Source organism: Corapipo altera, unplaced genomic scaffold, assembly GCF_003945725.1.
Source record: "Corapipo altera isolate COAL_440 unplaced genomic scaffold, ASM394572v1 22, whole genome shotgun sequence".
Lineage (NCBI taxonomy): Eukaryota > Metazoa > Chordata > Aves > Passeriformes > Pipridae > Corapipo > Corapipo altera.
In genome coordinates, this window is record NW_020884886.1 from 405313 (window position 1) to 417711 (window position 12399).

General features: G+C 37.5%; 1 protein-coding gene across 4 annotated transcripts in view; it reads left to right on the forward strand.

Annotated features, from left to right (window-relative positions):
- The window catches only part of HTT (huntingtin), an 80422-nt gene that overhangs the window by 8241 nt on the left and 59782 nt on the right, over positions 1 to 12399 (forward strand). Inside the window, exons 4-12 of one of the 4 annotated variants that reach the window (XM_027642678.1) lie at positions 2090 to 2149; positions 4102 to 4181; positions 4597 to 4735; positions 4987 to 5128; positions 6546 to 6724; positions 7205 to 7409; positions 8264 to 8311; positions 11561 to 11641; positions 12032 to 12396. In XM_027642678.1, coding sequence (XP_027498479.1) covers positions 2090 to 2149; positions 4102 to 4181; positions 4597 to 4735; positions 4987 to 5128; positions 6546 to 6724; positions 7205 to 7409; positions 8264 to 8311; positions 11561 to 11641; positions 12032 to 12396 — 1299 coding nt within the window. The remainder of the gene's footprint in view (positions 1 to 2089; positions 2150 to 4101; positions 4182 to 4596; positions 4736 to 4986; positions 5129 to 6545; positions 6725 to 7204; positions 7410 to 8263; positions 8312 to 11560; positions 11642 to 12031; positions 12397 to 12399) is intronic. The other 3 variants (XM_027642679.1, XM_027642680.1, XM_027642681.1) reach the window with 3 other exon arrangements.

A 12399-nucleotide genomic window follows, 5' to 3' on the forward strand; every position in this document is an offset into this window, starting at 1 on the left:
ATGTGCAGTTTTATTTTTGGTTGTGCAAGTTGCAGTGATGCTTGTGATGAGTGGAACAGAGGTGTTGGACCCCTGAGCTTGCATTTTAGACCAAGTTCAGCTTTCTTTAGTACCTCAGGCATTTTTAGAGACTAATTCTTTTACTAGGTAGATGTTTTGTATTTTCTCTCTTAAAACTGGAGAATATAGATGTAAGCATTACTTGTGTAACTGTGTGCCTGGAATTTATGCTCATTAGTCTAACTGAAAAACTAACACTTCTGTGTTACACAAGGCTGACCACGTAACTTTAGACAAGGACTCTGTAGGTCATCTTTAAGTATCATTACACTTATCTGTCAGAACCTCAAAGACAACATACATGGCTCAAAATTTAAACAACCTTGGTGATACCTTGGTGATACCTTTAAAAGAAAAAATACCAAGTTGTGAGTTTACCAGTTTTCTGTGGGTAAGGTCAAGCTGTCTTGTTTCTGAAGCTGCTGCACAGTGTTGTAGTATTCTCTGTGCTAATGATACTGGTGGGACTCTTCACACAGATTGGAGTACAGTTGGTCTCAGTAATTGGGTTTTATTATTGTAGTTATTTAGAGTGACTGTGCTTACAATTTTTTCTGCTGACATTTTAAATTCTAGCCCACTAAAATTATAGTTTTACACCAGCAACAAGAGTTGCTCTAGTTGGGTGTGTTGTAAGGACAACTTAGCCTTGAATCCAAATAATAATTGGTGCCCTTTTGTGTTGCTCAATATCCTTATATACAGGGGCAGTGAACGTCTCATAAAAAACTAAATTTTATCAAATAAGTCCTACCTGCTGTCATTTAGGCACCTGCAGTCTACAGTGGGGTGCTTATGTTAATATAAAGATACAACCCAGGTAGGATTTTTCTTGGCCAGTTTTGCAATTGACTGGTATAATTGGGGTGAATGGAGTTTTGGGGCATACAGTTTTAGGCTGGGGGAAGTTGTGGTCTGGAGGAGCCACGGGCACTTCACTAACCCTGCTTAAGCAATTGTGGCCTGCAGCTCAGTGTATCATAAGATTTTGTAGTCATGTATTGAGTAGTCAAGATTTTGAGTAATGCTGTGAAGATGTGAGTGTAGTGATTGGCAGCCAGGAAGGCAGTTAGAAAATTAGAAATTAATAAATTATTGAGCGGGGAACAAAGAATTAAATATTAAACATTAAGGCACTGTATGAACTCATGATGCAGTCACTTTCACACTGCATGGAGCTCTCGTCTCAGGAAGGGGTGGTGGGAACGTTCAGAAATAGTAGTACACACTAGAGAGAAAACTGGAAGGGAAAGGGTAACCAAATGTATACAAATTATTCTGCATGAAGAGATTATATATAGCAGAACTGTTTTCATATTTTTTGTATTCTCTGATACTTCAAAGATAGAGAACGGCAGAGTTGAGGTGAACAGAAAATTACTACTTCTCAGTGCTTACTTTGTTTCACATATGTGGGTTCTTAGCCAGAGTGCTGGTTCAAACTACAAGGTGTATGCTGTTGCTGTGTGCTTGATCAAATCCTGGGAAGTGACACTTGTGGTGTCCAGAACACCTTGTGGTACTAAGTGGATGCAAGAAATAGGCTGATTCATGAAAGAGGGGATTTTCAAGGGCTGTTAAAGGTAATGGTAGAGATACAGCTTCAGTTTGAGAAATAGTAGGAGGCTGCTTGGCAGTGTGGGTGTATAGCAGGGGATGCCTCTTGCTGCTTGGTGAATACTATTCTTGTGTTTTAATGTTCTATTCCTGAGTATCTGTTCCTGGCAATTGCTGGAAAGCATGATGGGTTGGCTCTGCTTGGAGTCTGATCCCATATGGCCTTTTGTAGGTAGAGTGGATAAAGCAGTTAATATTAGCTGCAAACAGAGTTTGTGGAGTTTGTCTGCATTTGTGTGAAGGATAAAGGTGTCCCTCCTCAGTGTTTAGCACTTTCCTGGTTATACATCAAATATAGGGACCATGAGATAGTTCTGTGCCTTTTTTGAAGCTGTTCTATTGCAAGTGTAATGTCGTTCCTGTAAACTGCCTCCCCTCTAATACAGTGTGTTCTCAATGCATTTTATTGCAGGCTTTGATGGATTCCAATCTTCCCAGGTTACAGTTAGAACTATATAAAGAAATTAAAAAGGTGAGTTTCTTTCATATCCTTCTGAAATATGGTATTCATTACATGTTTTGGTATATTGGAATGTGGCATTAATGTAAATGAATGGTTTGTCTTTTAAGATCAAGGTCAGAGCCTCATTTTGGAAGGATTTGTGACTGTTCAATGTATTTTTCTACTGAATTCTTCGCTGTTGGCCCCGTTTTTCAGATTTAACCACTCCTGAAATCTTATCTGGCAGAAAATGTGTGAGCATTTGGTGCAAACAGCAGTCTGAGTTAACCTTAGTGACTCCCAACCCAAAGGAATAAGGCATGTTCATGATGTTTGCTCCACTAACTGAGCTGGAAAGAACAACTTGAAGCAAAAGGGTGGAGAAAAGTAGATGGAGTACAGTGACATTCTTAATTGACACAACCTCTTAGAGGAATCATTTGATCAAGACTTGAAGACCTGCTACAGCTACTTTATGAATGTGTGATGTGTACTTACAGCTTCTTACAGAGGCGTAGAAAAAATACTGAAGCATCTCTCTTGGCACCAAAAGTCACAATTTAATTATGGTCACAGAAAGAAATTCAGTAATAGCCTTTTTGAAGTCTGTGACTACAAAAGAGAAATGCTGTGTTCAGGACAATATTACTGAAATCGTATCTCTTGCAGCTATAAACATAGAATCAGGCTTGTATAGAGAGAAAATATGGGTGTTATTTGTCACACACTAATAATATTGCTTTTTGTTATTTTTGGAGAGGAATGCTAGAACTCTAGAAAATAAGTCACAGAAGCAATGTGCATAGCTTTTCTTCTAGCAGATTTGGACTACTTGTAGGCCTTGTAGGAATATCTTACTGCATTGTTGTGCCTTAATGTCATGCAATATTTTTGAGGGTATGGAAATGGACATATATCTAATTAGCAGAAAACAGCCAACATATAAATTGCTCTGAAATTTCAGCACATTGTGACCAGCTGCAGGAGGAAATATTTTGTTGGTCAGGTGGCATGTGTTTCTTGAAAGGTGCTCTCAGATTCATGACAGAGGTGTGAGAGAGGTAACAGCAGACTAAAGTTTTTTTGTACATCAGTTGGATTACTTTAGGAGCCATGCCAGAATCTGCTGTTTGGTTGTGAACCTGAAAAATGTGCATTTTGTAATTCAGGTGCAAATATTTTTTTCTTGTCATGCTAAAAAGACCGCAAGCCTTTGATACATGAGTGAAAGAAAGAAGGAAAGAAATGACAGTTTTTAAACATCTCAGCTCTGTCTTCAGAGGGACTTGATTTGAGAAGCACTTTGATTGGGTTTCAACTACATTAGATAGACACTTTCTCCTAGACTTCCGTAGCTTTCTTTATTTCCAGCAATGCTAAGGAGCTGTACTATATCCTTAGACACTAATGTAAGGGCATTCTGGCTCAAGTCAGGTGCACAACTGAAGGTGTCAATACAGGCAAATAGATACTAAACTTAAGCAGTCAAGCCATTGTGAAGTGATACAGATCAGTATGTTGATTTATTTCCTTTGGTGTGCTCAGAAGCTGAATGTTATTTATTTGCATATCTTCACTGCTGTCAATTTTCTGCTGCATTTATATCTCTACAAGTGTTCCAGTGATTTTTAGACTCTCATATCATCAGTGTTTCTTTGTTGATTGATGCCTTTCTCTGTGGTATTTTAAGCAGATTTCAGCAGAGTAGAGATCTCAGACATTTCCTTCTCTTTCATGGTGTTGCTTATTATTCATTTCGGGTCACTCAGAAAATTCCTAATACCAGCTAGAAAAATGAAGGTAGTCATGGAGCTGACTTCTTTTTGGCTAAGGGAAATTTATGGCTTCCAGACACCTTACATTTTTATCTGTTTAAGTAAAATATATTCTCTAGTATGCATACTGTATATTGTATATTATAGGCAGGTTTTTTAGGAAATGGTTTTGCTTGATTAAATGTAACAATTACATACTCTGTCTAGAATGGTGCTTCGAGAAGTCTACGTGCTGCACTCTGGAGATTTGCTGAGCTTGCCCATCTAGTTCGGCCTCAAAAGTGCAGGTAAACACATCCCTAGTAATGAACTTTCCAAAGAACTTTTAAAGAAATACAGATGTTAGCAAAACATTACTGTTCTGAAATTTTAAATAGGTAATTAGGAGGTTGGAGGAATTCCTACCACCTTATTCTTTATGCAGTAGCTTTATTTGATTAGCTTTTAATGGAGTTTTAGTTCTGTGCTATACATGACTGTGGGGAAGAGGGGGAAAAACTTATGAAGGCAATGACTTGTGGTTTTTAAGTGTATTCTTGTATTCAGAAGACTTATTTTCCTTTTTTCCTACATTCTATATAACTAACAGGTATATTTTTGTATGATTTAATAATACCACAGAATTCAAGTATGAATTAAAAATAATTAGATGGGTACCGTTGTTCTGATCTCGGATTAGTTTTTCTCCCTTGCTGTTCTTAGGCCATACCTAGTGAACCTTTTGCCCTGTCTGACACGGATAAGTAAGAGACCCGAAGAATCCGTCCAGGAGACTCTGGCTGCGGCAATACCAAAAATCATGGCAGCATTTGGCAATTTTGCAAACGACAATGAGATTAAGGTACTTTTCTTTACCCTGTTAGTGCTTCCTGCTGTATCCCAAAGCATAGTCAGCTGTCAGCATTATCAGACAGATGTTACAGCAAGCGATGTTCCAGCTGCCTGTCTGAATTAAGGCAGAAGTTGCCCTTGGTTGTTGTGCATGAAGTAATGCTTAGAAAAAATGAAAAATACTTTTGCGGACTTCTTAATTCACTTCTGTTTTCTTTTTTTTTCCTCATAAAAAGTTAAGTAAGGTATCTTTGTTTTTAGGTTTTATTGAAGGCTTTCATAGCTAATCTTAAATCCAGTTCCCCTACTATCCGTCGAACGGCAGCAGGATCAGCAGTAAGCATCTGTCAGCATTCACGGAGGACACAGTATTTTTATGCCTGGTTATTGAATGTACTTTTAGGTAAGACTCGGGGGGGGGGGGGGGAATTAATTTGCTTTATGTGTAAGTAACATGGCATCTTTTTCCATGTAAGACACTTTCCGTATGTGGAAGGTTTTCCGTTAAAGCAAGGATACTTAGACTACCAGTGACACTGCTAATGCTTTCTCTATTTTCTGTTAAGTTAGATGAAGATATTTCTAAAGCTGCTTGTGTCTCTCTGTCTGTTGCAATGCTAATCAGTAACGTTGAAAAGAAGAAGCTAAAGTTCAGGAAGCAAATAGCTTGTTGGAAAATGAGGTGTGCTTGGGATTCTGGGAGAACTTGCTCAGGATCAGGAATCTGAAGACTTGCATGGTTCATCACCTTGGTTGTTAGTTATTAGTTCAGCAGGTCTGAGGTGAAGGATGTGACTGCTGTGTTCTGGACCATGAACACATACCCCATGAACAAATCCTACCATGTAGATTCTGGTCTAACTTAGACAAGAAATGGAATTTTTTTTTTTCTATTTAAAAGCACACAACTTTCCATCAGTTATTGCTTCCATATTTCTTCAACTGAGAAATTTGTATGGTCTTTGAGTTGCTTTGCAACTCAGGTTGAGAAGCTTCTCTGGATTTCAGAGGAAACATGCCTCAGTTTTGTTACTAAGAAAGGGTTCTTCAGTATGTAGACTGTATTGCAAAAGGAGAGGTAAGGAAGACCAACAGATACAAAAGGCATTATCGTGTCAACCTTGCTGCTTTCAAGGACATGAGAAAAATTCAAACACCACATCGTGACTTTCCTCCCTTAAAGGTGATGTGTGATAATGTCCTGGCAATGGTACAGAATTCAGACAGAAGAACTAACAGGAACTCCGTGAATTGATTCTGATTTTTTTTCCCCCCTCCCTGTTTTATGTTTTCTTACATAACTTATATTTGTTCTTAATATGTTTTGGAGTTGGCTGTGATTAGGAGGTAGATATATGGAACAAGGTTCCCAATACTTGATGGAAGGGGCAAAGTGTAAAGGTCTCTCATTAGGATGGTAGTGCATGTGTGTGACGGAATTACGTTTGGCCATAAACCACCAAGTGAAGAGAGGAGGCAGGTGAGAGGAGGAAGAGAGTCTGAATCACTTGGTGAAAGCCTCAGGTATAAAAAACCAGAAAATTTGTTGTGTTTTTATGGAGTAAAAAGAGGTAGGGAACAGGGAAGGTGATACAAGATCCTCTGATCGTTCTTCCATGTTGCTTAACTAATTGTCAGGAATGTTAACGATATATTTTCAAATGTTTCTATGTTTAGAAAGCATTCTTAAGTTGCTGCTAGCTTTTGGTTGTTTTGAGGTTTTTATTTAAAGAAGCCATTATATGGACTGCCTGAGATAACATTTGTGTCGAAACTAAACACTGTCAGTAAGTGATTGTCTGCTTCATTTCTGTCCTCAGGCTTGTTGGTTCCTGTAGAAGAAGATCGTCCTACTCTTTTAATTCTGGGTGTTTTACTTACCCTAAGGTATCTCATACCTTTATTGCAACAACAAGTAAAAGATACCAGCTTGAAAGGCAGTTTTGGCGTAACAAGGAAAGAAACAGAGATTTCACCTTCACCAGAACAACTTATACAGGTAAAATATGAATAATAACCCTTATCTGAAGAGTACTAATTGGAAGGAAAATAAATGAATCTTGATCCAGCATTAATTTGATATTGAACATTCTAAATGTTTTTCTCAAATTCCTGTTCATCTTGGTAAATGATAGTTGATCCAGTGACTGGAGTTATTGATAAGTAATGACGAGAAATCCCAGAAAAATGAATCAACAGTACTTGTTAGCTGCTCCCAAAGGAGCCAGGAGGTTATTATGGTGTTCTTTGATTTGATTCTTCCTTCTGTAACAGTAAAAAGAAACAATGGACTTCTACCAAAAAGCCAGTTAAATGGCTTCAATTGATTGACATTCTCTCCTTGGAAGAGTATGGTGAAGATCAGATATAGCAAACATCAGTTATTTTTAATGCACCACTGAAATTTAATGTTGTAGCTGGCAAGACATGTAGTATGCTGTGTCTTCATAATTTACTCCAGTACTTTGTTGGGTTTTAGGTTTATGAATTGACTCTGCATTACACCCAACATCAGGACCATAATGTTGTGACTGGAGCTTTAGAATTACTACAGCAGCTCTTTAGAACTCCCCCACCTGAACTCCTCCATGCTCTGACCACCTCAGGGGGCATTGCTCAGGTCAGTGTATCCAAAGATGAGCCTGCCAGCAGGAGCCGCAGTGGGAGCATAGTGGAACTTATAGGTAAGCTATATTTTTGGTAATTTGAGTAAAAGGAGATCAACATGGATCATCAACTCTAGTTCTCAGTGTTAGCCAAAAGCATGAAGGATAAAATGAAATGTATGAAGTTATGCATGGCTTTCTTTTTTCCTGAGATACAGTAAATATTTTTTCCCTCCTTCCTTAAACTGGGTTCATTGAGTAATGACAAACTTCAGAGATTTCTTTAATTTGTGTTGATTTTTTTTGTTACACAAAACAAGTTAAATATGATGACAGATTTTTTTTTATCCACAAAATTAGTGTTGTTCTTACCAATCATCTGACAACTGTGATTCATTGAAGCTGATCTAATCAGAATTTATATTAACTGAGAGCTCCTTCTCGAATACCAAAACCAGCATGAAATGAAAGCATAACTTAAGTTTATTAATAACTATTAAAATCAGCTATCAGCTTTCTTGTCTGTGAAGTGCATGTTCTTAAAATTCTCTTAACTGCTATTTACTTGTTTCAAAGGAATCAGTCTCTGATTGGATTTCTGTAGGGACTTCTGTATTGAACTAACAGATCATTCAACACTGCTGCTACTGAAGGGTAAATTATTAGCTGGAAGCAATCATAGCAGGGAAATTTAGAACATGTTTTTAAAAGCAAACTTTGCTCAAGTGGCATAGAAAATTGAAAGTAATTTGATGGCAAATGGTCAAAAAACCTTGGACTTCAAAAGCAAAAAAATTGCCATTTCTTCCTGGCTTTGGTTTTTGGTTTTTGTTTGGGTTTTTTTTTTCCTTCCCATTTGTGGTTATTAGAATTCCTTCATGATTTCAGCAGCTCTGTCTTTGCCCTGATGTGTTACTTTCTGTGATTTGCAGCTGGAGGGGGGTCTTCATGCAGCCCTGTTCTTGCAAGAAAGCATAAAGGTGATTATTTTCAAAAACAAATCTTTAATTGCATTCCTTCCTGATTTTTTGAGGGTTGTTTTTTTTTTCTTCCCCCTCCTCACTTCATTGTCTTGCTGAATTTGGGTCTTCATTCACAACTGCCTTTGTTATCAGCTGAGCTTAATCACTGTAAATATGAAAAGAATACTGACGCAATTTCTGATATTGCAATCAAGACATTCTAAAATTATTTAAGGCAGTGTAATTTTATTTTTGCTGTAGTTCACCATCAGAGTTATGGTGATGATTATTGGTGTAGTTTTCACTTCTAAAGAGCACATGGAAAATAAACTCTCTGAACAGGGCATGCTTCTTTTTGATGGTAATATTTAATCTTTAATGTAACTCACAAAATACTTAACCTTCCTGGTTTTGTTAGGCTTGCTTTCTTTTTTCCTCTGTAATTCACTAATGCATGTGTATGTTTGCATGCTTTTTAATGTCTTGTTCTTGATGATTAATTCTATACATCTTTTCTCTTGCTGTGTATATTTTATTTTTTTTCTTCAATAGGTAGTTCATTTAGCAGAATTTTAAAGAATACAATTTGCTCTGAAGTATTCTTTTCCCAGTTTGTGCACGACAGTACTTCATATTTAGTTATATGCTTACACTTTGATATAAAAAAACAAGTCATATTACTATGACAGAACCAGTCTAGATACAGCTGAGTGACACTTTTCATCACCTGCATTAGATGAGCAAAATGTTGCTACTGCATTGAAAATATGTGTGAGTGTAGTGCAGTCACTGCAAGCGTTATTAAGCAGAGAGATGTGCAATGCTGAAAAGAAAAACTTTGAGCAAAAATAGTTTAAGACAAAATCAGATTATATGAACTTGAAGGACCATTATAGCTTATACTTTTTCCAAGTATGTCCTTCCATCTCTGTGGGCAAGGAATATCATAATGCTTGAAGTACCTTACCTGTATGCTGTAAGAATATACCTAGATGTGAAATTGTGGCCAAAGCTGAACAAAATAATGCCTATGAATGTAGTAGTAGTTTCTAGTTTAGAAACGAGAGGTTGAAAGAATGGGTGTTCTGAAAGTAGATATTGCTGCAGCATCCAAAGGTGAGACACAGTGTAACAAATCAGAATAACACCACATAACATTTGTAAATGAAAAATGGTAAATCATTCTTTTGATACTTTGACTTGTTGGTAGTGTTCTGTATAACTGAAGTTTTAATAACAGTGTAAATTCAGTTTAAGTACTTGTTAAAACACTAATCTTTGCTTCACTCAGTGGGAAAACATGTATGAGTCATCAGCTTTTATCCTTTCTGAAGATTATGGTATGAAGATTTTGTGGTCTGAAGCAGTGGCATAAACAAATTTGAAGAAATCTCTTAACGATTTTGTGCTTTGTTCAGGTTTAATTTCAAATTGTGAATCTTTCATTTTCTGCTGATCTCCATTGTAGAAAGGAACCTATACCCAGTTCCTCCTTGAAGTCGTTTTACAGTCTACTGTCATATAGAGTAGTAGTCAATGGGTGAGACTTCTCAAGCTGTAATACTCCTTTATGTGTAGGGGTGTAAAGTGAGGCTGATCTATAGAAATCTGTGTGTTCCACATCTTTGCAGTCTTACTGTGTCAGACCAACTTCACTTCTGAGCAGCTGCCCTCTATTGGTTTGTTTATGTTTCAGCTTCAGAAGATTATTTGCAAAAAAGGCTGAAAACTCCTTTTGAAATGAAAGCCTTTGTTCTGCAACTTAGGACTGATTTCTATTTTTTTTTAAATCAAATAGTGGAAAAGTATGCTGCTGCTTGTGTTATATACTCAGTTAAACATACAAAGCCTAATGTGCCTAATGACTGTTTTTCAGTGTCCTTCCTCTTTCACTTACTTTTAGAGGTGGTCAACTGTGGAAAGCAGAAGAATATCCTGGTTTGTTTCAGTGAAATGGATGTAAATGTGAGAAATAATAGAGGAGAATATATTATATTTCATACTTTTTGTTGGGAACTCTTAGCATAATTTTACTCATTCTTTCATAGGAGTATGTAGTTCTCAATTACTGTTATTTTACAGACAACGTGTATGGAAATGCTGTTGTTACTTTTCTGCCTTACAGGTTTGAGTAGCATAAACCATTCATTTTGGAGGAAGATAATTCTACAGTTGTACTGCTATGTATGAAAGCAGTTGTGAAAGAGAAATTCATTCAAAAGCCTGTTAATACTTTTTTTGCCTCCTGATAATTTGAATGAGGTGCAAAAGAATTCACCTAAAATTATCCAGACATCAGTATCTTGCATGGCGAATCTTAGGCTACCAGTGCAGTATATTCAAAATGACAAACCAGTCCTATCTCAAAGCATTTATTGTGAGTCCCCTCGTCTCAGTGAGTGACTTACAACATCCAGAAGGATGGGTTCAGCAGCTCCCTCTGCACTCTATATCCTGTCCCATTGACAGACTTTTCAGTGCAGTCGTGTCCTTGGTTGGCTTTCAGACAGTTGTGCATCTGCAGGTATCTTTCTCTTTCCACTGCCTGTAATTTAAATAGATAATGCTCTGTGAGCAAGAGAACTCTGTGGTGATCATGTTATAAGTAGTTCTCAAGTTTCTTATGGCAGAAGCCTCTCTGAAGATTTTTTGCCTTAGTAATCCTTGGTTCTTAATGGCTGTTGTCCATGGTTCGTCACCCTGTCCCACTTATGTTGTCTTGTGCTTCTGGTCTGCACTGCTCTTCCCCCTAGGCATTTTCCATTCTGTTATAATTGGAGTTCCAAGCCCCAGACTGCAAGCAGTCTTTGATAATTTTCTTAGCCTTAAGGAGGAAGAGGTTATTTGTCCTATTACTTGTGGTGCTTTTATGTCCATCTGAGTTGAGGGCAGACATCCAGATGCCAGGTATCCAGTCCTTAATAATAGGACATACTTGATGAAATTAGTTGGATCTTAAATATAGTCCACAAAAATAAACTAGAATTAATAAGGTTGTAGGTAGTTTCCTAAATGATTACACTGTTAGATAAAACTGATCTGTTTCCTTGTCACTGCTGTTTCTTTCCTGATCAGATAGTGAGGGACTGGATGTTCACTTTCTTCATTCCTTTATTTTTTCCATCTATTACCTGTCATAGCTATGAAAAATTATTTGAACAAACTTTTTTAAAAATAGATTTCACATCTAAATGTCTGGAACTCTTCAGCATTTCAAACTGACTATAATTTTGGAAAACTAAATTTTTTTCCTGTATCACTTCTCAGGTAAAATAATTCTTGGTGAAGAAGAAGGTTTGGATGACGACTCTGAAACCCGATCTGATGTCAGCACTGCATCATTTACAGGTACCTGCCTTTCTCTTTAGCAGTGCAGTCAACAAATACATTCTTTTACTGCTCTATGTGAAATATATATATAAATGATGTGTTATGGTGATAAGGAAGTGGATGGGCACTCAACAGACATGCTCACAAAACTGAAACTGTAAATACTGCTGAGTATAAAACATACTTACCTAATGAAGTTGACTGCATTTTTTTTTGATGGAGAGACTGTCAATATTCAAGTCACTGGTATAGATGGAGTGGCATCTTACAGATGCTTATTTCCCTACCTGTAGTTTAACTGTTTAGTTACATGTTTTCCTTAGCCTAGTTTAATATGTGACTTAGTGTGTGGTGTGCATATCAAGAGTTTAAACACTTGATTGACTCATTAATGTCTGTGTTTTGCAGCCTCTGTGAAGGGTGAGATAACCAGTGAACTGGCTTCTTCTTCAGGTGTGTCGACAGCGGGGTCAGTGGGGAGTTCAGCCGCTGACCCTACAGGACACGATATCATTACTGAGCAGCCACGTTCTCAGCACACGCTGCAGTCAGACTCTGTAGACCTGGCAAGCTGTGATTTGACAAGTACAGCTACCGAAGGGGAAGAAGATGAAGTGCTGAGTCGAAGCTCCAGCCAGATCAGTGCTGTCCAGTCAGATGCCACTATGGATTTGAATGATGGTACACAGGCTTCCTCACCAATTAGTGATAGCTCTCAGACTACTACAGAAGGTCCAGACTCTGCTGTAACCCCTTCGGACAGTTCTGAAATTGTA